This window comes from Canis lupus, chromosome 19 (genome assembly GCF_048164855.1).
Source record: "Canis lupus baileyi chromosome 19, mCanLup2.hap1, whole genome shotgun sequence".
Classification (NCBI taxonomy): Eukaryota; Metazoa; Chordata; class Mammalia; order Carnivora; family Canidae; genus Canis; species Canis lupus.
Window position 1 is genome coordinate 20,367,729 of NC_132856.1, and position 23,473 is coordinate 20,391,201.

The window sequence follows — 23,473 nt, forward strand, 5'->3', positions numbered from 1 at the left end:
TCTTTCAGAGGAGGTTGTCAGCTCTGAGTATAAAGACAAGGTTTTACAGTTTTTCTGTGTTTCCTCAGGGGGCATGATGTGCAATTCAGATGCTTGGTAAATACTTGCTTATTGATGAATCACTGTAATGAAGCCGTTTATTTGTCATAAAACACTGTGGGCTTTCTGTCTTCAGGAACTTGAAGCTTTCCCCAGAGAAGGAAGAGGCTGGTCACAGTCACCATTCTATCCCAAACACTTAGCATAACATTTACCAATTCACACGATTTGGAAAATGGAAAGATGTACCCCCAAGAAAGTAGCACACACCAGATTACAGCAAATGCTCTAGCAGAGCACCTAGGATCTAGAAATGAATTTTGATAGGTGATATTGGGATTGGCTTTAATGTAAATGGATTTTGAAAGCTTGGAGTTCAAATTGTGAGAAGCAGAGGGTATTCTACTTAGAGCTAACAGGCTCATTGAAAGCACAGTGGAGGGACACCTGTGTGGCTCAGTGGTTGAGCATCTGCCTTCGGCTCAGGTCGTGGTCCTGGGGTCCCGGGATCGAGTCCTGCATCGGGCTCCCCGCATGGGAGCCTGCTTTTCCCTCTGCCTATGTCTCTGCCTCTCTCTCTGTGTCTCTCATGAATAAATAAATAACATCTTTTTTTAAAAAAAAAGCTAGGAAGTAAATAGCGTTGGGGCCATACACTGAAAAGGGTGATTCCCTATGGCTGGAAGTTTGGAGGGTACCAGTGTAGAAATGGGAAGTTGCTGCAGATAAGTTACCTAGACCAAGGACTACAGGATTGTTGGAGTTTGACCCCTTGGGAAGCCAACGGTGAACTTAGCGAGAACAGCGGTAGTCCTGAGGTCGCCGTGAGTCAGATGCAGAGCAGCTTATTCCATGAAGACAGGGATTTTATGTTCCTTGTTTACCACTAAACAACAGTGTCTGGCTCATAGCAGGCAATTAATAAGAAGGTGTGAATCAGTAGGTGGTAGGTATGAAGCGAGGCTTTTATTTCCACCCAGGGCACTGACTCTGGCTGCCTCCCTCCTCCCGCCCCTGGCCAGAGCTGCTATGCTGGCAGCAGCCTGGTTCCCACGCCCCCTCCCAATGAGCTCACGGGAGCCCAGGGTTGGTGGGCACTGCCTCCTCCCCACAGGTGGAGGGGGGCAGGCCTCGGAGCAACCCAGCCTGCAGGTTCCAGCTGTGGTCTCACATCCATACTCTTACACTTTCTATCATGATACATTACCGACACCACAGGGGCCTGGGCACCTTGGTGTACTCCATGTAAACTGGCCGGTGAGGGGGCCTGGGAGGGAGGTGGGGACCACAGTGCCCCTCCCCCCATCTCAGGGAGACAGTCTTTGCTCTTGCTCATGTGTACAACACGTGTGTCAGATTTGGGGGATTTATCAAAAGATGTCCACAAAATATACATTTTGGGGGAAGTTCCTTTTAAAAAAAAAATTATTTATTTGAGAGCGAGAGAACGAGCGGCGGGGAGGGAGAAAGAAGAGGGAGAAAGAAGCAGACTTCCCCACTGAGCAGGGAGCCAGATTGAAGGTTGATCCCAGAACCCTGAGATCATGACCTGAGCGGAAGGCAGACACTTAACCCACTGAGCCACCCAGGTGCCCCGAGGTGAAAGTTCCTGATTGTATTTTTACTTGGTGCCTAATCCAAAATTTTAAAGATGCTGCCCCAGTCCAGCATATGGTCAGTAACCTCTAATGTCATTAGATGAGGTCACATTTCCTCCTTTGTCCCTCCAAGATTTTGTCACGTACAGTTATCCCCTTATGTACATTTTTTCCAGCCTTTTATTCTGATCATTTCTCTGAATCCACAGTCACACAGTCGGTGCCCTTTCTATGTGTCCCTTAGCCCGAGTTCTGAATCTCTCCTCCGTTTCTCTTGCCGAGTGTCCTTCATCTTGGCTATTTGGTCCTGACGCTTTCTTTCTGTCATCCCAGTTTAGGCTCCACGCAGGTAAGCCTGGCTTAAGCCCTCAGGTCTTTGAAGGATGTGCCTGCCCTCGTCTTAATTCCCCCAAATCCTGGCCTGACGCCCTCTCCAGATATCTTCCCTTCCCCTCAGCCTCTGTCTTCACACATCTGTCTTTGTCACATCTCCTCTTCAGTCTCTCCTGCCGGGACTCCAGGCCTGGAATCTTCTCTCCTGCTATCAGAAATCCCACATCCAGTGGTTGGAACAGACTCCTGTGGTTCCCGGCAGGCCTAAGATAACCCCCAGGCCTGCCGGGAGGCTGGCCGGGGTCATGGAGCTACAAAACTCGTAACCCCCTCCTGCCATTCAGAAAGTAGCCTTTGAGGGATCCATCACAGGTACGCAGGCAGAGTGGCTCTGGGAGGACCGGACACATTTCATATCCCTTGGACTCAGGAGGGACCCCAGGGGTCAGGCTGCTAGGTGGTTATAAATATTAAAAAGGAAAATAATATCTAGCATGAGATGGGAACACATCACAGTTGCAGCAAGACATGCCTCTCCTATTCAGCAGGCCACTTATTTATACAGATTTTGCCTGCTGATCAGGATCATCACGAATATATTATGTCACTTAGATTTTTTTCTACAGCAGCTCCTGCCACTTCGCAACAAGGACCCAGCTTTTAGAGCCTCTTTGTGTGCATCAGTGTTCCTGACAAACGTGAGGTTGTGGGAAGCAAGTGATGCCCAGCAGCTTGCCGGCTTTGGGGTTACCCAGATCCTGGGTAACCTGGATCTCCTCTCCACTGTTCCGGGCCATGTGCTCTTGGGTCATTCACACTGCCTGCCCACAACCACAGTTTTCACCTGCATAATGAGGGGATAAGAGTGAGCACGGCCTCATGGTGCTATTTGTATCAAGGAACTCTTTGTTCATTCTGCCATAGTCTGGTTGGCAAATTTTGGTTCACAGGCCAAACCCAGGCCCATAGCCTGTTTATATACGGCCCTCAAATGAAGAGTATTCTGCCCATTTTAAAATGGTTGTTATAGGGGCGCCTGGGTGGCTCACTCAGTTAAGTGTCTAACCCTTGGTTTCTGCTCGGGTCATGATCGCAGGGGTCATGAGAAGGAGCCCCACGGGGGTTCCACACTCAACAGGGAGACTGCTTGAAAGATTCTTCCCCTCCACCCCTCCCTTCCTCTTTCTCTCTCTTTCTCTCTTCTATTCTCTGTGTCTTTCTCTCTCACTAAAATAAATAAGTAAATCTTTTAAAAAATAATAAAATGTTGTTATATAGGTTTCTGCATAGTATTCTCGATTTTGCTCTTGGCCCACAAAATGTAAACTGCTGTTTGGCCCTTTATGGTAAAAGTTTGCCACCCCCTGTACTAGAACATTCTGGAAGGGCTTGGGGTCCCCTGGTTCTTTTGGTTGATTGCAGACCCATAGGCTGTTCTGAGAGCTTTTGTAGGCTTTCTCTCTCTTAAACGCTCTCCCTCCACAGGCTTGGTTTGGGAGGGTAGGTGCCACACTGTAAAGTGGGGAAGCCAAGGTCCCAGGAGATGGTGAATTTCCTCCCTACAGCTCTCAGGGTATTCTGGATTGGACTGAGTTGACCTCCCTTCCCCACTTGGCTCCCTGAGCCGGCCAATGGGTGTGCTTCCTCTTCTCTGTGAGGAACTCACAAGCATTTAGAGAGGGTTTGGATGTTTTTCTAGGCATTTCAGGGGTCATAGAGATGACTTGCTCAGGAATCCACCCTCCAGGAATCTCAAAAGATAGTTGGGGAAACTAAGGCACACCCTTACTACCAGAAACAAGAAGAGGCACTGTTAACCAGCACAAACACAGCATGCTCTAGGGCCTTCAAGGAATAAAAGCATCTACAGGGGCAGCCTCAAGGTCCAGCCTGCTAGAACACTTGAATTTTCTGTTGGAAGCCAAGGCCCCTTGAAGCTCTTTTCCCACTGGCTGCCTTCAACAAAAATGCTCGTGTTCCAGCCTCCCCATGATTGATCCCTGTCCTCTGGGTACATTCTTATCCAGCTGCTTTGTGGGTCATCAGGCAATTCCTGGAGTCTGATACCCATGTGCCCGTGTGGCATTTGAATGGCACCCTGCTGCCCTCACCGTTCTCTCACGCCCACCTCTCCCAGGGTTCAGTAGGTGCCTTCGCTCCAGACTGCTGCAGGTGAAAACAGCAAGCCATGGGTCTCAGGCAGCCAGGGTGTTCATCAGGTACCTGGAGCCCAGAGGACATGCCCTCAGGACAGCAGGGCCTCAGTCAAAAGGAAAAACATCCTTTCGTTTATAAAAATAAAAGTTGAGGTCGTGAGCAGATAGTCCGAGCTGATAGAGCTTTTCAGAAACAAAACTGCACTCAAAGCTGCTATTATATATTTTTGCAACTCATGACATTTGTGTCTTTGTGTGTTCTAACCTGTTGGCAGTTGCTTCTTTTCTTTGCTGTGATATTGTGATTTTCATCCACACTTGGCTTCCCAGCAGTTCTCACCCCTTGCTCAGGAATTAGTCCAAGAACTCATTGAAGGTGGCTACTGAAGTGTCACCCTAACAAAGGTGAAGGTGAACTAGACGGTACTGTGCTGTTTCCTCAACAGATTATGATCTGAATCTCCAGCCATGACTAGTATGGAAGGCTTATAGGAGCAATTTTTGTCCTGCAAAAGGGTAGTATCTCAGTCTCTTTGGGTGTTTAACAAAATAGCATCGATTCTGGGGCTCATAAACAGCCGACATGTATTGCTCACAATTCTGGAGGCTGGAAGTCCCAGATCAGCGTGCCAGCACGATTGGGTGAGGGCTCACTTCCAAGTCAGAGATTTGCTGCATTATCACACTGCAGAAGGGACTGGAGGCTCTGTGGGGTCTCTTTTATAAGATCACTGATCCCATTCATGAGGACTCCACTCTCACCACCTGAGCACTTCTCAGAGCCCCACCTCCTGATACCATCACACTGAACATTAGGATGTCAGCATATAAATTTGAGAGGGGACACAAGCATCCAGACCATAGCAGGCATAAAAAGTGCTTTTCCCAGGTACATGGCCTTGATCTTGTGAGAGCTGGACTCTGTGTCCATTTTGGTCACTGTTGTGTTCTCAGAACTCAGGAAAGTGCCTCCTGGTGAGGGAGCACTCGATAAATAGCAGAGGTCAGATTTACTCCTGAGATATTTTTTGAGCGTTAGGAGCTGGGGGGAGGGGTGGGTGTCCATAGCTGAATCAGGCCTGGTCTCGTCCAGTGCCCTCTCCGGTGAGGAAGGGAGTGATGTAAACACAGAAGGACCACACGGTGGGAAGCATGCCAGAAAGGAGGTGGCAAAAATGCAGCATGCACTGAGGGGCCTCATGGCCCAGGGGCAGAGGGGGGGAGATTCAGGGGCACGCTGAAGGCCGTGGAGTTGGTGGTGCACGCCGCAGGCCCACCATGTGCACAGATGTGAGGCACGAAGCACCCTGATGCTGCAGAACAAGAGAAGACAGAGGCCGCTGGGCAGAGCAGGAGGGGTCAGGTCCCCACGTGTGCAAGTGTGGACTGGGTCTTGAGGGTGGTGCTCTACCCGCCGTGTGGGTGTGTATGTGTGTAGGACTGTTCCAGCCACATTGTACAGTAGGAACCAAAATGAGAGCGAGATTGAAACCGGGAAGAAACCAAGGTAATGAAGCCGCATGGTTCCCAAAAAAGCTGACAGGTGCTTCAGGAAAGGCAGAGCCAGTGGGCGGGTGTCAGAGATTCGAGGGTGATTCCACAGCTCCCTAGAGCTGGGCCCCCAGAGAGACTCCGTTTCTCAGCACGAATGTGGATCCGTCATCCCACCTATTTTTTGTCATCCTCTTCCCAGAAGACCTACCGTTTGACAGAGAGTGTTCGCTGACACCGGCGTCGCTCACCCATTGGGGAAAACGGGAAGGTCAGATGACAGGTAGTGGACAAATGGGCACCCCTGTGGGGGTGCTGGAATAATATGCTGGATTAGATAGAGGTTTCCACAATTAAGCCAACGTAAGTTTTGGTCTCTATCTGCTGACTGTCGCGCCGCATCGCATCCCTGATGACTTCTAGAAGTTCAGAGAACGCTTACCAAGGCCGTTCCCTGGGCGTCTTCGGCCCTTCTCGGCTGCCTCCTCTAGCTGTCTCTGCGCGTGCCTCGGTGACCCCCCTTTGCACTGCGCTTCTCATTACCGCGGAGGCAGGAAGAGCCGGGGGTCTGATGGCACAGAGCGCCCAGGAGGAGTGAGCTCCCTCGGCACTTTCCGATGATGTGATTACTAACTTGAAAAGGACATTTAGCATCTTCATCAAACAGTGTGGGTCTTTGTGAGGCCGGTCGTTTTTCATTTTTTACTTGGGACAGCTGTTCTCTCACAAACAGTTCTATTGTAAATAACTTCCTGTCGCTAAGATCTGTGCCTCTTGGATCCATGGGATTCAAGGCCTCGGTGTGGATCACAGTACAGGTGAACCTCCTTTCACGCAGCTGTGTTTCTCACTCTGTGAAAGCAGCATTTTGAAAATGAAACCGTTCTAGATGTACTTTTACAAAGGAAAGGGTATTTCTAAGCCAATAATCAGTTTGGCAAGTCTTGTCTTAGGCATAATGGGTATGAGTGGTTTTCATTCTTGAGTCCAAATAATATGTAATTAATCATAAGAATGGAAAACCAACCCTGAGTTGAATTTGAATTAGCATCCTCTCCGCTCTTCTCTCCACCCCCAAGAATAAGGTTCTTAGACTCCTAGCTCATTGATGTGTTCTTCTAGAGCAGCAATTCTCAGAATGTCACCCAGGCCTACCTGGGGGATGGGGGTCCTCAACACTGTTTCAGGGAGTCTGAGGTCAAAACTATGTTCATAAAAACATCAAGATGTTATTTTTTTCTTTTGCTTTCATTCTTTTATAAATGAACTTGAAGTAGAGTATTCTAGAAGCCCTTCTATCACATAACAAATGATTGAATGCAGAAGCAAAAGGCCAGCTGTCTTCAATTAAGCTAGACATAGAGGGCTTTGTGGAAATGTAAAACAATAGCATTCTTCTCAAAAAATTATTTTTGTTTTGGAAAAAATGGTAATTTTTCATAAAAATGTTATTTATGTTAATATATAGTAGGTTATTGCTATTTTAAATAAATTAAGAAATACGTAATTTCGTATTTCTGTTTCTAACATGACCAACATCAATAAGTATAACCCAAATAAACAGCAGCCGTTCACCATTCTCAGTAATTTTAAGATTGTGAAGGATTCCTAAAACTCAAAAGTTTGAGAAACTTTTCTGAAATACAGGGCAATATGTAATAAAATTCTCCTGGCTTGTGAATGAGATTCGAACATTTTCTAACAAACACCAAAAGGATTTGCATAAGTTCCCTATCCATTTAGCAGGCGACCATTTCTACATTTACCTGTGGATGTGCAGGGAAAATATGGATACAAGCCAGTGTGAAGCACAAAACCTTACCAAAAAAAAAAAAAAAAAAAGAAAATTTAAAGGCCCACCACATTGGAGGAGGAAAACCAAGCACACCGTTGTCCTCCGTATGTGGAAATTATACTTTGCACCGTAGGGTATGAGTTTGTGAGACGTCAGCCTTCACCTATTCATTCAACCAAAGGACATGTGTTTCCCCAGCACCTTCATAGGGCTGGACTGCAGGGTAATGCAGACACAGTTCCCTGCCCCGGGAAGGAGACCAGTGAGGAACAAACAAGCATAAGTGAACAGGAAAGACTGAGGAAATGAATGGGATGATACACACAGTAATTTGGAGGATTGAGAAATGAATTCATACAAGGTGCACAGGCTTTTGTTAGAAAAGGCTTTGCCTTTCTAACAAGACTTCTGAGATGGCAGTGCTGGGTGGGTAGGAAGAAGAAAGGTGCATTCTGATAGAGGGAACCCAGAAGAAGGACATGGCTTGGTGGGAGTGAGGTGAGCACCAGAGCACCAGTAGATGATGGTAGAAAAACTAATGGGTAAGGACCAGATAGATTCTCTAGGGCATTGGAGGCCCAGTGAAGAATGTGATTTTAATCCAAGTGTGATGAGAAGTCATGGCAGGGTTTTCAAGCAAGCAAGAGAAGTGATCCTGTCTCTGGTTTATAAAGACCAACCTGACAACCTTGTGGAGTGGGTAGTCTATGGGTGGGCAAGAGAGGAAGCAGAAGTGTGTCAGGAGGCTCTTGATGTCATCCAGGTGGAGTAGATGGTGTGCCAGAGGATAAACAGAAGTGGGCAGAATTGAAATTTCTCTTGGAATAAGAGAGCAGACCCACAAAGAGAGGGAAGGCTCTGGGGATGAGGGCAGTGAATAAGCATGACCTCTGGTTTTGGCTTGTGTTTTCCCACATTGTTACAACAAAACTCTGCAAAGTAGTTTTATGGCTAATTAGGGATCAGGAAACTGAGCTCCTAGTAACCTGCTCATGGATCCATCATCAGAGCAAGTCAGAGGTCACTGCCACTGCTCAGCCCCATCTGTGCCTTCTTTTCCCTGGTGGCACGCCTCAGCTCTCTGCTCCAGCCACCGTGGTGACACCAGGTATGGGTCTGAAATGAAGGTTCCCTTCCTCCCCGCCCAGCAAGCTAAGGCTATTAGGTGATCTGTGACAAGTTGCCATGCCTCATCTTCTGGGTCTGAGAAATGGGACCAGATGTATCTGCTGGCCACCAGCCCAAGTGGAATTTTATGTATAGGTTTACTCACATCACAGGTGTGTCTGGGCTCCCAGAGAAAGGGAGCATTATTCTTCAGGCCCTGTAATGTCTCTTGGCAGGACGTGGGAGTCCTCCTGAGAGACAATTCAACCTTTATAAAATGTAGGGGGGTGCGATGCTGATTTGGAAGCAGTTGTGAGAATTTTAAACATCAGTGATTTGGATTGAAACAATAGGACCTGTGCTTTTCACTTAGCCGGTGGGGTGATCATTTGAAAAAAGAAAGTTTTTGTTTTAAAAGCCATCAAACTTAGTGGATCAGAGGCTAAATGAAGGGAGACAAGAGGCAAGACAGCAAGGATTAAAATTCTTAAAAATGCTGTCAGTACTCACCTTCCATGTTATCATCGCAACTCCCTGCTTTTTTGACACACGGCACAGAGCAGAGCTCTGTAAGTCTAGGCAGCCATGGAATATCACATCCAGATCTGTAGTAGCCAGTGACAGCTCAGTGGCGTTGGCTCTAAGCTATCTGAAGCATCTACACAGCTATAGAGATGGCACAAAGCTGGTTGCTTCTCTTCCTTCCATTTAGCTGGGCAGCCCTTTAAGAAAGAACTTTCTGCTTTGGGAACTGAAAATGCACTTTAGCAGTGATTATCTTCTTGCTCACCTTTAGGGCAGGCTATCTCCTTACATCCCCCTGGTTACTTTGCATATACACACTTAGATCCTGCAATTTAAATTTCTGTATTTTATTCATATATGGCACATATTTCCTACAACTTGGTAAAGCTCTAAATATTATATGAGTATTATTCAAAACATGTGCATTCTGTAAAGCTCGTTTATATGCCATCATTATCTGCAGCATTAAATACACTTTATATCATCAAAAATTTTATGATATATTTAAAAATGAATTTCTACTTAGCTTAAATGCATTAGGGACTATCCTAAGAGACCTTGCTAAAAATGCAGTCATGTTTATTTGTAACTGCCCGAAAATGGCTTACAAAATTGTTAGTGTCTTTTATTATTCCCTACCACTGGAGCACTTGCTTGTTAATTAGAGAAATTTCAACTGTCATAGTTGGCAATTATAGCTTCTGTATCATTGTCTGTTATGAATAGTCAATGAGAACTGATTAATATGCATGAGCAGCAGTATATATAGCGTGTGCATTGGACCACAATCCAGCTGCCAGAGTCCCTCAGAGGAGGGAGTGGTGTGTGTGTGTGTGTGTGTGTGTGCATGCACGGGCTCGTGTGTGCGTGTGTGTGTGTGTGTGTGTGTGCATGCTGCGAGGGAAGGAGGGGAAGCGTGGAAGGGGAGAGAGTTGTTTTCAGCCTTAGAGAGCAACGCCAATGTGAAGTGTTGCAGCCCGCCCGATGCACCTGAGGCTCTCCGAGGATACCTTCATGCCTGCACGCAGGACGCTGCTTTTCCCGGGTGCTGGCGAGTACTGAAGCCTTCCTTTGACGTTTCTCTAAACATGGGATGCAGTTTGTGCAGCCTGCAGAAGCAAGAGGAGCAGTACAAATTGCTCTATGAAGTTTGCCAGGTAACGCATTGCATTTTATTCTGTGGGAGTGTACCGGCACTCAGCTGGCAGAGTGTAACTTCTGGGAAAGGAATTGGGGATTTGGGTGTGTATTTGTGTTCTGACCGAGACAGCTCTTCTGACTCTTCTGTACATTCTCTTGAATCTCTTACGTGATTGCCCTCACAGTGGCACTTAGGTGCCTATATTTGAATATTTAAGTAGATGTTGACAGTCACAAAGTATGTATCCAGCAGGCATGTCACAAAGCTCTTTTACAACTGACCGCTCTCTGGAGTGTCAGCGAATGTCTTAGGAGGGGTCAGAGCGTGGTCACCCTTTGAACACGTCGGAGAAGATGGGATGATGATTAATGCTTGCACGGTTTTGTCTCTGTTTACAAATAGTTATGAGGCGCGCCTTTGAGTAGAGCACAAGCGTCGACCACAGACTTGATTCTTTCAGCAACTTCTTGTGCTGGGACATGTGGTTCGGATTTATGCTTCACACTTGGCATTTCTATACCTCACCCTGTGAAAATTTTAAGAACTTCAAGAGCAAATGATTTGATCTTAGGTGCTGTCATCCACAGCAGATGACTTCTCAAAACTTCTGCATCCTTAGTAATGTGAAAATTCAATTGAGATGAAATGGGACAGTTAAGGTATAACCCAGATAACTTACCTTACATCTATGTTGAGTGTCTTATTTTTAAATATTCCAGTTTTATCCTGAACGATGAGGTTTGCACACTGTTGTTGGTAACCGAACTTGGCAGTTAAGTGTTTTCCCCTTAAATCATTCTAACAATTTTTTTCAGTAATCAAAAATTATAATCCCATTCAAAAGGTTTTTTTAATTAGAATGATAGAATAAGGTCTTTATGGTAAAAAAAAAAAACCAAAGGTGGTTATTCCTTAATTTATCACAATGAATGGCATATCAATATATTCTTTAAAGAGCCAGACAGCTTAAAAAAAAGAATTTGATTAGCCATCAATTGGGCACCAGTTTTGCACACGCCACCAGAGGGCGCGTCGCATTAAAAAGACACAGTGAAGCAAGGCTGCTTCTGTGCATTGGCTGCCTCTGTGAACAATCTAATGATAAAGTGACCCTGGGTGAAGAAAAGATGTGTGTGTGTGTGTGTGTGTATGCGTGTGCACATGTGTGCCTGTGTCTGTGTCTTTTTCTCCACTGAAGCATAGAGATCAAAACAAACCTTTTGGGGCTTGGTCATGTGTCCCCACCCCACCACTGCCAGCCACCCTGTATACAGAGTACACATATCTTAAAAAACAAAAACAATGTTTTTGTTTACGAAAAACAAGCATCTTAAATCAGTGTTTGACATACACTTCTGACATAGGAGTTCATGCTTAGCACTCTGTTGGACTTCTGTCCTTTGAAAGCGGTCTGGGAGCACATTGGAGGCGTGGGCAAAAGTGCCACTGGCACTGGAGATCTGGCCTCCATCCCTTGTGTGATCATATGGTGATGTTGTAATCCAAATTCTGCCAGAGTGTCATGTGCAATGGGCAGTGAGCCCCCAGTTCTCAGTGAGTCAGGAATTCAGAAGCAAAACAAGCAGAACAACAGAACCATCACCAAGGTGGTTTTATTACAGACTTCCCACTACTCTGTATATAATATAGTACATAAAAATGAAGTCTTAATAACTTGCTGGGGTTTTTTTTTCTTTTAACTATCAGTACACAAAAATATCATTTAGCATTCATTGTTGTAAGTGTGTTAATTACAACGGAACCCTCCAAAATGTGACAACCCTACACCATCTCCTGCAAATCTGATGTTAACTTGTGCCTTATTCTTCTATATTACTTAGGCTCTTTCCCCCATCCCATAGCCCCCCAAAAGAAAGAACCTGGATTCTGTTTGTTTGTTTTTTACTAGGTGAATTTATGTGGAAATATTTTTGGCCAAAGCATCATGCAGTAAATTGCTGATAAATGACTTCCATCTGGAATACACTTTGTCAGCAATTTAGGAAGCCATGCAGATTTATTTTCAGGAAACTCAAACTACTTTTCAGACCCATTACCCTTGTGCCAACTAAGTAAAATCCCCTTTCTCCTATTCTTTGGGAGTCCTGAACCGTAGCATAAAGGAATTCACAAAACACTTGCAGGAATTAATAACTGCATTCCCCTTCTTATTATGCAAAGCCTTATTAAAAGCAGAGAAATTAAGGTTCCCATAAATTACAGTTCCAGAAGGTCCAGTGTGTCTGGCTTCAGTAAGCCCTCGTAACAGCAGCGCAAAGAGGATCAAATATTCTGGGGCTCAGACTTTATCCTTTCCTCATCCAGAGATAATTCAAAGAGATGCTCTTCATTAGGGCCTTTGGCAAGCTGCCTACAATTTCTTTTTGGGGCCGCTGTGAGCTTAATGATGCAGAACAATGGCTTTGCCTCTTGTTGCACACATACCTTATTGTACCTTTAATCACATTAGAAAAACAACAGCAGCACATGAAGTTGCCTGGTTGTCAGAAAGCACTGCAAAGAAGTGCACACATATCAGTGATTTGCCCTGTGCATTAAGGGATGCGCTGAAATATTTGGGGATCCTTGGAATACTTCTGAGGAGGGTACAAGAGGAGCCCTTTGACCACCTTGGAGTTGTTAGATCAGTTGAGGTATAGCAGTCTTTGTGCTTTCATGGTAACTGTAGAGTCCCGGGAAGCATCAAGACAGGGCCTCTACCTGTGGGACATTTAACATTGAAGTTAGCAGCTGTCTCCTGCTTTGGAAAACTTGCCCCTCTCGGGTGACTTTGATCACTCAGGACCACTGCTGCAGCGGAAGGACAGACACAAGAAAGAAAGATGCTTTAAAGTTATCAAGGAAGATGCTTCGAGGTTATTCTACTTGGTTAAATTAACTGCCCAGAAAATCCCCATATGTGCAGGGGTTGATGGCATAGGGAACATGACAGCTTTAGAGCTGTAGCCAGAACCCAGCTGAAGCCGGTCCCCTGGTTATGGGGAAGGGGTGGAGGAGGAGTGGCTTAGGGATGGAGAGGTCTGTGGCTCTGTTGGCTTAGTACCAAGGACCCCATCACCGGCCAAGCATCAGCCATCCCCCCAGCTGTGTCCTTTCAGACAACGGGAAGGCCAGTATGTGGATGCTTTGAGGAGAGATTTCAAATGGAGGCCAGGGGAAGGGGAAAAGAGTAACACACCCCGCAGTGTCACTCATTCCTTCCACCTCTTCTTTGTAGAATAGTCACCTTTGCTCACTTATTTAGGCCATGAGGAAATAATTGTGTTTGGGACTTCAACCTAGAAATTATAATAACTAATACATTTACTAAAAGTCTTGCATACACATTTTCAAGAAGGGAAGGAGAACATAATGATACGATTTCAGTGATGTTCATTGCAGGAACCATAGCATTATTTATTGAGTACTTACTGTGTGCCAGCACTGTGCTAAGTGCTGACTGCACATTTCTCCATAAGATCCTCACAGCAGCACCAAGAGATGGGTGATATTATATCCCCATTTCAAAAATAAACTGAAACGCAAAGGAATTATAACTGGGGATGGCAGCAATGTCTGTGTTGGGATTCCAAAATCTGAATTCTTCTCTAATACAAATCATTTTTATCAAAACCAGTGAATAGATGACCTATGTTACATGGAACACTTGGATTAATTTTTAAAAATCATTCTCACCTTTGTGGAGCTAATGTGGAGACCTTGCATTCTCAAACAGGGCCACGTGCTGCTTGGCACCTCCATCAGCCTGGGAGTATTTGGGTCTGTTCTCTTACAAATGAGAGGACTTGGGACAGGGCCTCTGGTCCCTCATGTTAGGGGAAAATGGTGGACAAAGAGAAGAATGTTCAGGAGTGCAGCATTCCCATCAAACTCCCAGGCAGGTTTAAGAATGGTTCATTTAAGAAAACTCATGTTCTTTTCCTTCTCAGTAACAAAAAAATAGGAATTTGTGCCTTTTATGCTCCCTACAGTTGTTGATTTTGAGAATCAGCCAGGTGGTGGTATGATAAAGTATGGACAGAGTTAATGGTGGTTCCCTGGATGAACATAACCTTGACCTCCATACAGACGTGTTGAACATGGTTAAGTTCTCCTGCGGGTGAGAGTATGTTTGCTTACACAACTTATCAATGCCAAAAGCTTTATTATTAGAAGTAGCTTTACCATCCAAATTAGTTTAGGTAAAGCAGGTGTGGAAAAAGAAAGCCCATCTCCTTTTGCCTTAATGACATGGCGCTTATCCGTGGCTGAGAAAGTCATTTTTTTCCACTGTGGGCATTTATCTATCACTAGGTCTTGTCTTTTTCCTCCATTAACAGTAGACTGTAAAGCACTTCGATGTTGATGAAGCAATGAAAAGGAAAGGCTTAGGGTTAGACCAGGACTTGCTCCCCTCTCTCTACCAACCTCTTCTCTAGGCACAAAGCATTAGGTGACTCTAAAGGAGTTCTCTAGCTTTACTTTTAGTACTGAGGCCAGTTTGCTACCACCCCAGCTTAGGTGCCTTTGTGAGTGTTCCCATGAGACCCTGTGCACTGCTGTATCTCTGCAGTCTGTTGTAGCCCTGCACTGAGCCTTCCCATGAACCCCTACCCACCTCTGCATCCCTGCACTGAGTTTCCATGAGGTCCTGTGTACCCATGTATCCCTGCACCAAGCGTCCCCTTGTTTCTGCATAATCTGTTAATTCAGCCTCCTTAATTATGCTGTGAAATCCTGGGAGGTCTAGTCACCACGTTTACCCTCAGCAGATGATTGGTTGAACACATTGGATCGTGTACATGTTGGTAGGGCACGAGGAGCAAGAAAAGAAACAAGGGTACTAGTTAGGAGCCCAGAACGAGCTGTTGGAAGAGATGACTGTGATTTGGATCACGAAGGTGCCAGTGGAGAACACAGGGCATACAAGACATTTACCTATCGTTCATTCAGCCACCGTGTTTACGCAACCAACCCTATGCTGAGTAGTGAGCTTCCCACTCCCTGCTCATTGGTCCCTCAATGCCCTTAAGATAAAACCTGCTCCTTAACTGTGGCCTGCAGGGGCCTGTGTGGTCTGGCCTTGTTTTACCTCTTCGGGGAGTTGCCTGCCATGTTCCCATCATGCATCTGCTCTGGTCCTTGCAGGTTTCTTGCAGCACCCACAACCTACCTTACTCTCACTTTTCAGAACCTTCAGCTGACTGTTCCGCTCCATCTGAGACATAGTTCACCAACTCATCCTTGAAGACTCAGCTCAAATATCCCTCTCCACAGAGACCTTCTCTGATCTGAGAGGTCCCCCCACACCCAACCATATTGACCTCTCTCTGCAGTTTATTTCCTTCCTAGCACTTATCATAATTCATGTACTTATTAACTTGTCTATTTTCTCCAACCCCCAGTCCCCAGGAAAAATGTCAGTCCTAAGAAGGCAAGGACTTTGTCTTGTTGTCTGTGACACCCCAGGTCCTGACACATAACCAGTAAACTATTTGGGACATGTTTACCAAATTAACTTATGAATGAGGAATGTATCAGGTAGGTCCCACTTTGGTCTAGGAAGGCTTTTAGCAATGACAAGTGAGTCCGCGTCCCAGGATTCTAATGGCTTCCATAGATACAGCTGCATATTGCCATGAGGCAGGTGGTACAGTCCCAGGGGAGATGACTGCCCCTCCCTCAGCGTTCCTGTGACACGCCTGCCATGGCTGGCAGAAAGAAACATATGGAACAGTGAAAAAATGTAGCTTTAATAAATGACTTCTCTTGGAGTCATTAATAATGCAAGGAGAGGTCATGGCTATATTGGGGGTAAGGGAGCGCAGGCACAAAAGAATACCATCAGCAGGTCCGGAGGCATGCCAGAGCCAAAATAACTCTCCTGCATTCTCTGACCAGCATGGGATTCAGCAGGGAACATAGCATCCCTTCTCTAAAGCTCACAAAGCCAGGTTTCTAGCAACATAACCTTCAGTAGTGTGGCAGGTGTCATAACATTGGTGAAATGTCCTTGGATTCTGCTGCCTAACAGCAAGTGCTGCACTGAGAAAAGTCAAGAATGAATGAATGTTTCTACTTTGACTGACCTGCTTTCCTATTTCTTCACCAAGAGCATATTGAGTGGTGTGTGTCTGTTGGTTAACTTTGGGGAAAGAGTCCCTGTTCCAGTGTACTAGTCACCTGCCAAGCAGGATAATCTTTTTTTCAAATATATTTTATTATACTCATCAGTTATAAAGAATATGCTGAAACAGTGCAGAAGTCAGATAAAGTTATTGGCATCAGTGTTCAATTGTGGAGTAAAAGGATCTTGGTTTGAGAGGCAGTGGGGATCAAGGAGAGCTTTTCTAACTGTTGAAGAATCTCCAGAAGTTTCTTTTAAGTCATTCATTCTCACAATATGGTCCTGGGCCAGCAGCATCACCATCATGTAGGAACTTGTTAGAAATGCAGAATCTCCAGCCATACCCCAGACCTACTGATCCAGAAGCTCTGTGAGGGGTGCCAGCCATCTGTGTTGAACAAGGCCTTAAGGTGAGTTTGGTGCTCATTAGTTTGAGTACCTCTGTCCTAAGCTCTTGGGTAGTTTTCCTTAATTCTTTTGGATGTATAGGCAGCAGGACAAACTCATATCTCAGACACTTAACATTCAGATCAAAATGTAACCATCAGTGGGTTACTACAAAATAAAAGTCATTTTATTGTGATTAAGCAGGGCTTTTTTTTTTCTTTTTTTTTTTTTTAAGATTTTATTTATTTATTCATGAGAGACACAGAAAGAGAGAGAGAGGCAGAGATACAGGCAAGGGAGAAGCAGGCTCATGTGGGGAGCCCGATGTGGGACTCGATCCTGGGACCCCGGGATCACGACCTGAGCCAAAGGCAGACGCTCAACCGCTGAGCCACCCAGGTATCCCAAGCAGGGCTTTTTTCAAGTAAGTTGTTCTGTAATATCTAGTTTACAAGTGGAAAAATGAAGGCTAGCGAAGCTTTGTTAAAGACATATGCACTTATATACCTACACATACAGGTGTATATGCGTGTGTGTATCTTCTACAAATTAACCTTCAGTTCTCTTTAACCAGTGTCCTTCTCAGAATCACCTCAGATTCCAGAAGTACCCTGCATCCTCCTAAGTTACACACCCTCCTACTCCATAAATGTTCCCTTTCCATAGTAAATGGGAAATTAAAGTCATTCCCCATAATGTGAATGATGGTACGCAGAATCCTCCTGCCAGAAGAAAATATGTTTTTAGAGAGACCCTGTTAACCAAATGAACCCTAATTTGCAGAATTCTAGGGACCTCTTTCTGATGAAGCACTAAGTGGTCATCACTTGATGAGAGCTTGGGACCTACAGACTCTGCTTCTGGAGCACTTTCACATTGCAGGACTCAGTTTCACTGTGTCTAACAAAACAGTACCACTGACCAATCTTTAATAATTACCTTAGTATACATTTTGATGTGTTATGCCAGGGGATAAATACTTTTAGAGGTCTTAATCAGTATTGCCAGATTATCCCCCAAATAAGCCTCTCTATGTAATGCCCACCAGCAAATAAGTGTCTGGTTTACCTCATCGCCCATTCCCATACTCACTGGGCATTAAAGATACTCTCACTTTTTTTTTAATTTAATAGAAAAAGTGGGGTGGGGGAGAGGAATGGATTCTCATTTGTAACTTGCACCAGCCTTGAAGCACAAAAGTTCCTCTCGGACACTGGCTCTCAAACTTGATCATGGATCAGCATCACCTGGAGGCATTATTGTTAAAGCACTGAGTCTTGTGCCCCACTCCCAGTTTAGATGCTGCTGGTCTGGGGATCACTCCTTGGGAAACACCGCTTTAAGAGATAGGTGATTACATATGGATGGATGAATGGATGGACAGACAGATGGACAAAAGGACAGGAGGGTGGGAAGGAAGGCGGGCTTTAGGGTATACGCTTCTTTGGTTTTACCAATGCCAGATTATCTCTCAGCATCAAGGTAGATGATGCTGCTTCACATCCCTGGCAGTACTTGGTATCGTCTGGTTCCTTACTTCTTATGATGCTGTGAATACGGAGAGGGATCTCACTATGCTTTACTCTTGATTATTAACAAAATAGTGTTTTATTCTTGGTGTGTATATTGACTGTATTTGAGCTGTGCGTATGTGTGTGTGTATGCACGTAGGCGCAGTATCTGTTCAGGTGTCTGCCCCAATTCTCTTTTGGATTTTTCATCTTTTTCCTTTGATTTGTAGAATTTTTAAGAGCAGAGTCTGGATGCCAGTCCTTTGTCAGGTATGACTTGCAGACCTTGTCTCCCGGTTTGTGACTTGTCTCTGCTCTCTCTTTATGATGTTTTCCAGTGAACCAAATCCCTTCATTGAACACGGTCAAATATATCAGTCTCTTCTTATGGTTTGTGCTTTTACTGTCTGTAAGGAAATACATTTTATACTTTGAAGCTATAAAACTGCTATCCTGTGTTTTCTTCCAAAAGCTTTCTATCACGTTTGCCTTTCACAGACAGGTGTAAGGCTGGAGTCGACTTCATTTTCGTAGGCTGGATCTCCTAGTACCACTAGGAGAAAAAACCCATCTCTTCCCCCATCAAAGGACAGTGCCTGTGTGTTTAGGGCTGTTTCTGGCCTTTCTGTTCCGGTCCATCGAGAGTCTCACTGCACCAGCTTCACACTACGAGGATCTGATTTATTGTGCTTTAGTTCTGTAGTAACTCTTGTCCCCGAGAGAACAGGCCCTTCTCTGTTGCTACCTTCTTCTGCTCTTCTCGGCATTCTTTCTGTCCACGGACATGTGATGTTCAGCTTGTCAAAGTGACATATTGGTAGTGCTCTTTTCTCAAATTGGGGGATGGGCTTACAAATATTCAGTGTAGCATTCCTTATAATTAGGTGTATCTTACAAAACTTGTAATGTATTCGTATTTAATAAAATAAGAATAGTAAGAAGAGCCCCAAGAAGAAATATTGTCTGTTATAAAAAGCCTCGGTCTCCCCCAAATTCTGAAGGAAAGTAAATCAAAAACAGTAATGATGGGGAGGAAGGGGTTGGCTTGCTAATCAAGATCTTAAAAAAGTATTGAAATACTGCTTTATTTTTTCCTTAGCATTAAAGCATTCTTCATCTGCTGCAAAAAGAATTCTCTCAAACTCTACCATTTGTTGTAACAGAAGACAGCTGTACGACTACACTTAGAACTTGTATCTTTACAAACACATTTCTTAAGAGTTGGCATGTTTGCATGTTTCTATATAAAGAAGTCTTAAGCAAAAATGCCCTTTTTTGTGAACAAACAATGCATAAACCATATAATGCAGACAAACACTATTCACAGCATTAAGGCAATGAAAACAGAGTTAATTTGTCAGACATCTGGGAAAATAAGTTTCATCCCAGTGTGTTAAGCAGTGTCCCCACAGCCCAGACACATTCCTGTTTTGCCATACGTGACAACTAATTATTCCCCTCCCCTGCCCAAAAGTGTCAGTGGTGTGGCACATAACATTAGAAATGACATGCATTTTAATAAAAGAAAATTCTAAATAATATGAACCAATTTTCCTTAATCAAACACCTGTTTACTATTTGGGGAATCTGGAAAACCTAGAGAGAAATTACTATCCTTCATAACAATATTTCAGTTGGCATCAGGAGATGAAGAGCAGTGGCTCTTCCCCCCACCCCCCAGAATCACAATAGTATTTTACATCAGGGATTCTGTTCCTTTTTATCTAATTATGAAATGCCTGGCATGAATAGCTTGTATTTCCTATACTCTCCCTGTTAGATACCAGATACCATATGCTGCACTTACCTGCATGTATCAGTGTGTTTGCACACGTTATAGTTCCGTAACCAGAGGTGCCTGTTTCCCTGGGTCCAGTGTTTTCTCCTTTTCTGTTTTCTCTCTAGCAACTTTCTAAGCCTAAAATGTGTAGTATAGGCCTAGGTATCTAGGAATTTTCCAGGAGTTGAAGTTTGAGTTGTCTGGCCTGTCTAGCCTCTCCCTCCACCAATAGAAGTTTCTGTTCAGGTTCCTCCATGAAGTGGAACGTGAGAACAAGTATCTGTTCCCCTTACAGTGAAGGGAGGGGCAAACCTCCAGGAGAAGTCAAGGTGAAGAGCTAGCACATTCTTTTTCTCAATGGGCCATCAAGTTTTAGAACGATCCCTATTCCACATTCAGCCACAGTTAAGAAACGTCCAGAGAAAGGAAGAAGCAATTCTAGCTCTGTATTCTTTGTCCTTGAATTAACAGTGAAGGCTGAAGACTAATACATTCCAATGATTTGGATTTTTATGCTAATAGCAATGATAAATGACTGCTGTCTGCCATGCATGTGGTCTGTATACATGTATTAGTTTCAGAATCTCATGTAATTCTAACACAACTCCTTAAAGCACAGCTCCTGTTGTGTCCATTATACAGATGAGACAACTGAGTGTTAGTCGAAGAAGCAGATTAATGTGCCTGAGATCACGCAGCTCCTACAGGGCAGAGCCAGGATCCTAACACAGAACCACCCGCCTCCGGCGCACTGTCTGAACTATGTCCTCAGCATTGTACTAAATATCTGGCAGTGCGATAGACAGAGAAGTCGCTGTCCTAGGGGGCTTATATTCTGGAAGGGCGGGAGGTCAGAAATTCAATTTTACACTAATAAGCATATAATTACGTTATAAGGAAAACTTGAAGGAATATGGATCTGCAATGGAAGTATCGTCAAAAGACTGGACCAGGAAACTGTGCTCAGTTTGATCCTTTATTAAAGGGAGGTTGGTTTTGTTTTTTTACAAAAAAAAAAAAAAAAAAGGCAATTCCATAGCTCTGGGGGTTACATGATGTACTGATGTGATACTTCCTTCAAGGAAAGTTCATCTTGCTGTCTAATGAAAGCAGGAGACGAGTTCCATTTGTGAGTTACCCCAGTTGAGAGTCACCCTCTAGTTGTCCTAAAGCCAGCATTTATTGAGTGCCTACTTTGTTCTCTGGGCCATGCTGAGGAAAAGATGGAAAGCAGCCCTGGGCTCACAGCACTCATGCCCTCGCCCCGGTACGGCATGGTGCTAACTATTATATGTTGTCAAACAAGCCAGTTGAGGCTATGGGGACGAAGAGAGAAAGCCAGCATTCTTAGAGGACGTGATGGCAGCAAGGCCTCCAAGATTGGGTCTAAAAGGATCATCATTGTGGGTAGAAGGTCTCCGGGAGACAGAGAAAGTCACGGCAGTGGACCCACAAGGGCAATTTACGTGGACATCATTGGCCACCACTGTTGCTAAGTCCTTTCTTAGAATAGAGCAGTGGCACACAGGGCTTTTAAAAGAAATTATTCCCAAGAAGAGTAATGAAAAGGTGGAAATACACAGTACATTTGGAGGAAATGCTCAGATTCTGTCCTTTGCTCCATATGCTATTTCTTAAACACCTCTAGTGTGCCAAGTAGGGACGGCCACTGGTGATGATGCAGGAGTTGCAAAACCAACAAAGTCGTGATCCTCCCAGTTCTTACCACCTAGAGGTGGAGGGCGACATTGCCAAGTTATCACACAGATGAAAACACACCAGTAACATGGTCTGTGGATGGCCGTTGGCAAGCACGAGGAGCCACCTGTTTCGGGGTTAAGATCCAATCCTGGTGGCCAGGCTGGCTTCCTAGCTGTCTGAACACCAAGCAGGCAGCATTAGCCAGGCAGGAGCTCCAGGGCAGAAAGAGTCCTGTCTTTTAGGAAAAGCTAATACTTCCCTGTGGATATGTCTCATTGGCCCCTGAGTATCCCAAGAGGGCTCTGCTTCCAGGGTGCCATCCCAAGTTTGACACTTACATGCTGAGCTAAAGCAGATGAAAACACTTTGAAAGTATGAAAATGCTGTGTAGATGGTGTTATGACTACACCAAATATTTAAATAAAGAAGTGCTTTGAAAAGGCATTACAAATGTTAGCCATACCCTCTCCAAACTAAACAAATGAGGGGGACAAGGAAGATACAGTGTTCAATAATAAAAATTTAAAATGTCTAGGGTTAGACATTGGTAAAAATAAAGAAAATGAAGCCTGAGTTACCTAGACAGAGTGTGTACACAAAGCCTAGGACAGCAGCTAGAAAAGTAGAACAGCTGGAAATTTCCTTTGGACACACACAGTGGATGTTGCCACTGGGAAACATGTTTTTCTATGAGCTCATCCATGAGGCAAGAAAAAATGAGGTCAAAAAGAAGCTTCCAGAGTTCCAGGCTTTTGGTTTCCAGCTCAAGTAAGAAAAAGTTTAAAGGAAAAATTTCCTGACCCAAACCAAAGTAGGAGGGAGAAATCTTACTGTTGCCTACAGCAGCTAAAGAAAAACACGGTGTCTCATCACTGCGCTTTGCCATTCTGTGATGGGCGGGTCTCCTATTTTGCTGCCAGTGGTCTTAATTCTTTTTCTCAGACCCGCACACCACTTTGATGAAACATAGCTGCAAGTGCATTTCCACTCAGCTGGGACACTTGCTAACCATAGCAAAGCATCAGAGCTAGAAAGAGCACCCTAGTCCTCTCCTTCTGCCCCTGACAACTTTACTCTTTCGGAAAGTTGTTAGATTCTTTTTTGGCTTTGAGTTTGACATAATCAAAATCATGTACACGTACGTTACTCTCTTTCTCTCTCCCTCTCTCTCACTGCTCCCCTCCCTGTCTCTCTCTGCCCCCCTCCCTCCCTACTTTTCTAAATCTGTCTCTCTCTCTCTCTCTCTGGAAAATTCCTACATTTCCTCATATTCTAATTGCATTATCAAGTGTTGTGTTTGGATCATTAATTCCTTCCCAGATGATTTGCTCCTGGTAGGTTTCTAGCAAATTCTACCCATGTCTAATAAATCATCTTAGAAAATGCTGCAGGTTCTTCTCTGTCATAGGGATGAGAGTCCACATGCTAATTCCTGTGCCCTGAAAACAGTTTTATCCTCCTTCCTCTCGCCAAAACAACCCTGTTAGCTTCTTCCTTAAAACTCACTGACAATTTGACAGCAGAGGAAAGATTTCACAGTTGTGCTTTGGCCAACCTCTCATTGGAGGATTCTATGGCTCACCTCACTGAAGTACACTCAAGGTTATTTTGTCATCTAAACAAAGTTCCTCCGTGTCCCGTGCAGGAGCCGAGAATCAGGAGGATGTCTAAAGGACCCGCCACCCTGATGGGATGCTTCCATGTAACCAAAACTGAGAGGAGAAAGTGGACTCAAGAAGTTCTAACAGTTGAGGCTGTCCTTACGAGCTGAAAGGAAGTGAG

General features: G+C 44.7%; 1 protein-coding gene across 4 annotated transcripts in view; it reads left to right on the top strand.

Moving 5' to 3' along the window:
- Positions 1 to 23,473, top strand: part of PDZRN3 (PDZ domain containing ring finger 3) — a 237,194-nt gene that overhangs the window by 178,551 nt on the left and 35,170 nt on the right. The window contains exon 1 of one of the 4 annotated variants that reach the window (XM_072785367.1): positions 9,859 to 10,201. The exons of the other annotated variants lie outside the window; for them this stretch is intronic. Within the exon in view, the coding sequence (XP_072641468.1) occupies positions 10,133 to 10,201 (69 nt within the window). The 5' untranslated portion in view covers positions 9,859 to 10,132. Of the gene's footprint in view, positions 1 to 9,858; positions 10,202 to 23,473 lie in introns of those variants that run through there. 4 annotated transcript variants of the gene reach the window in all.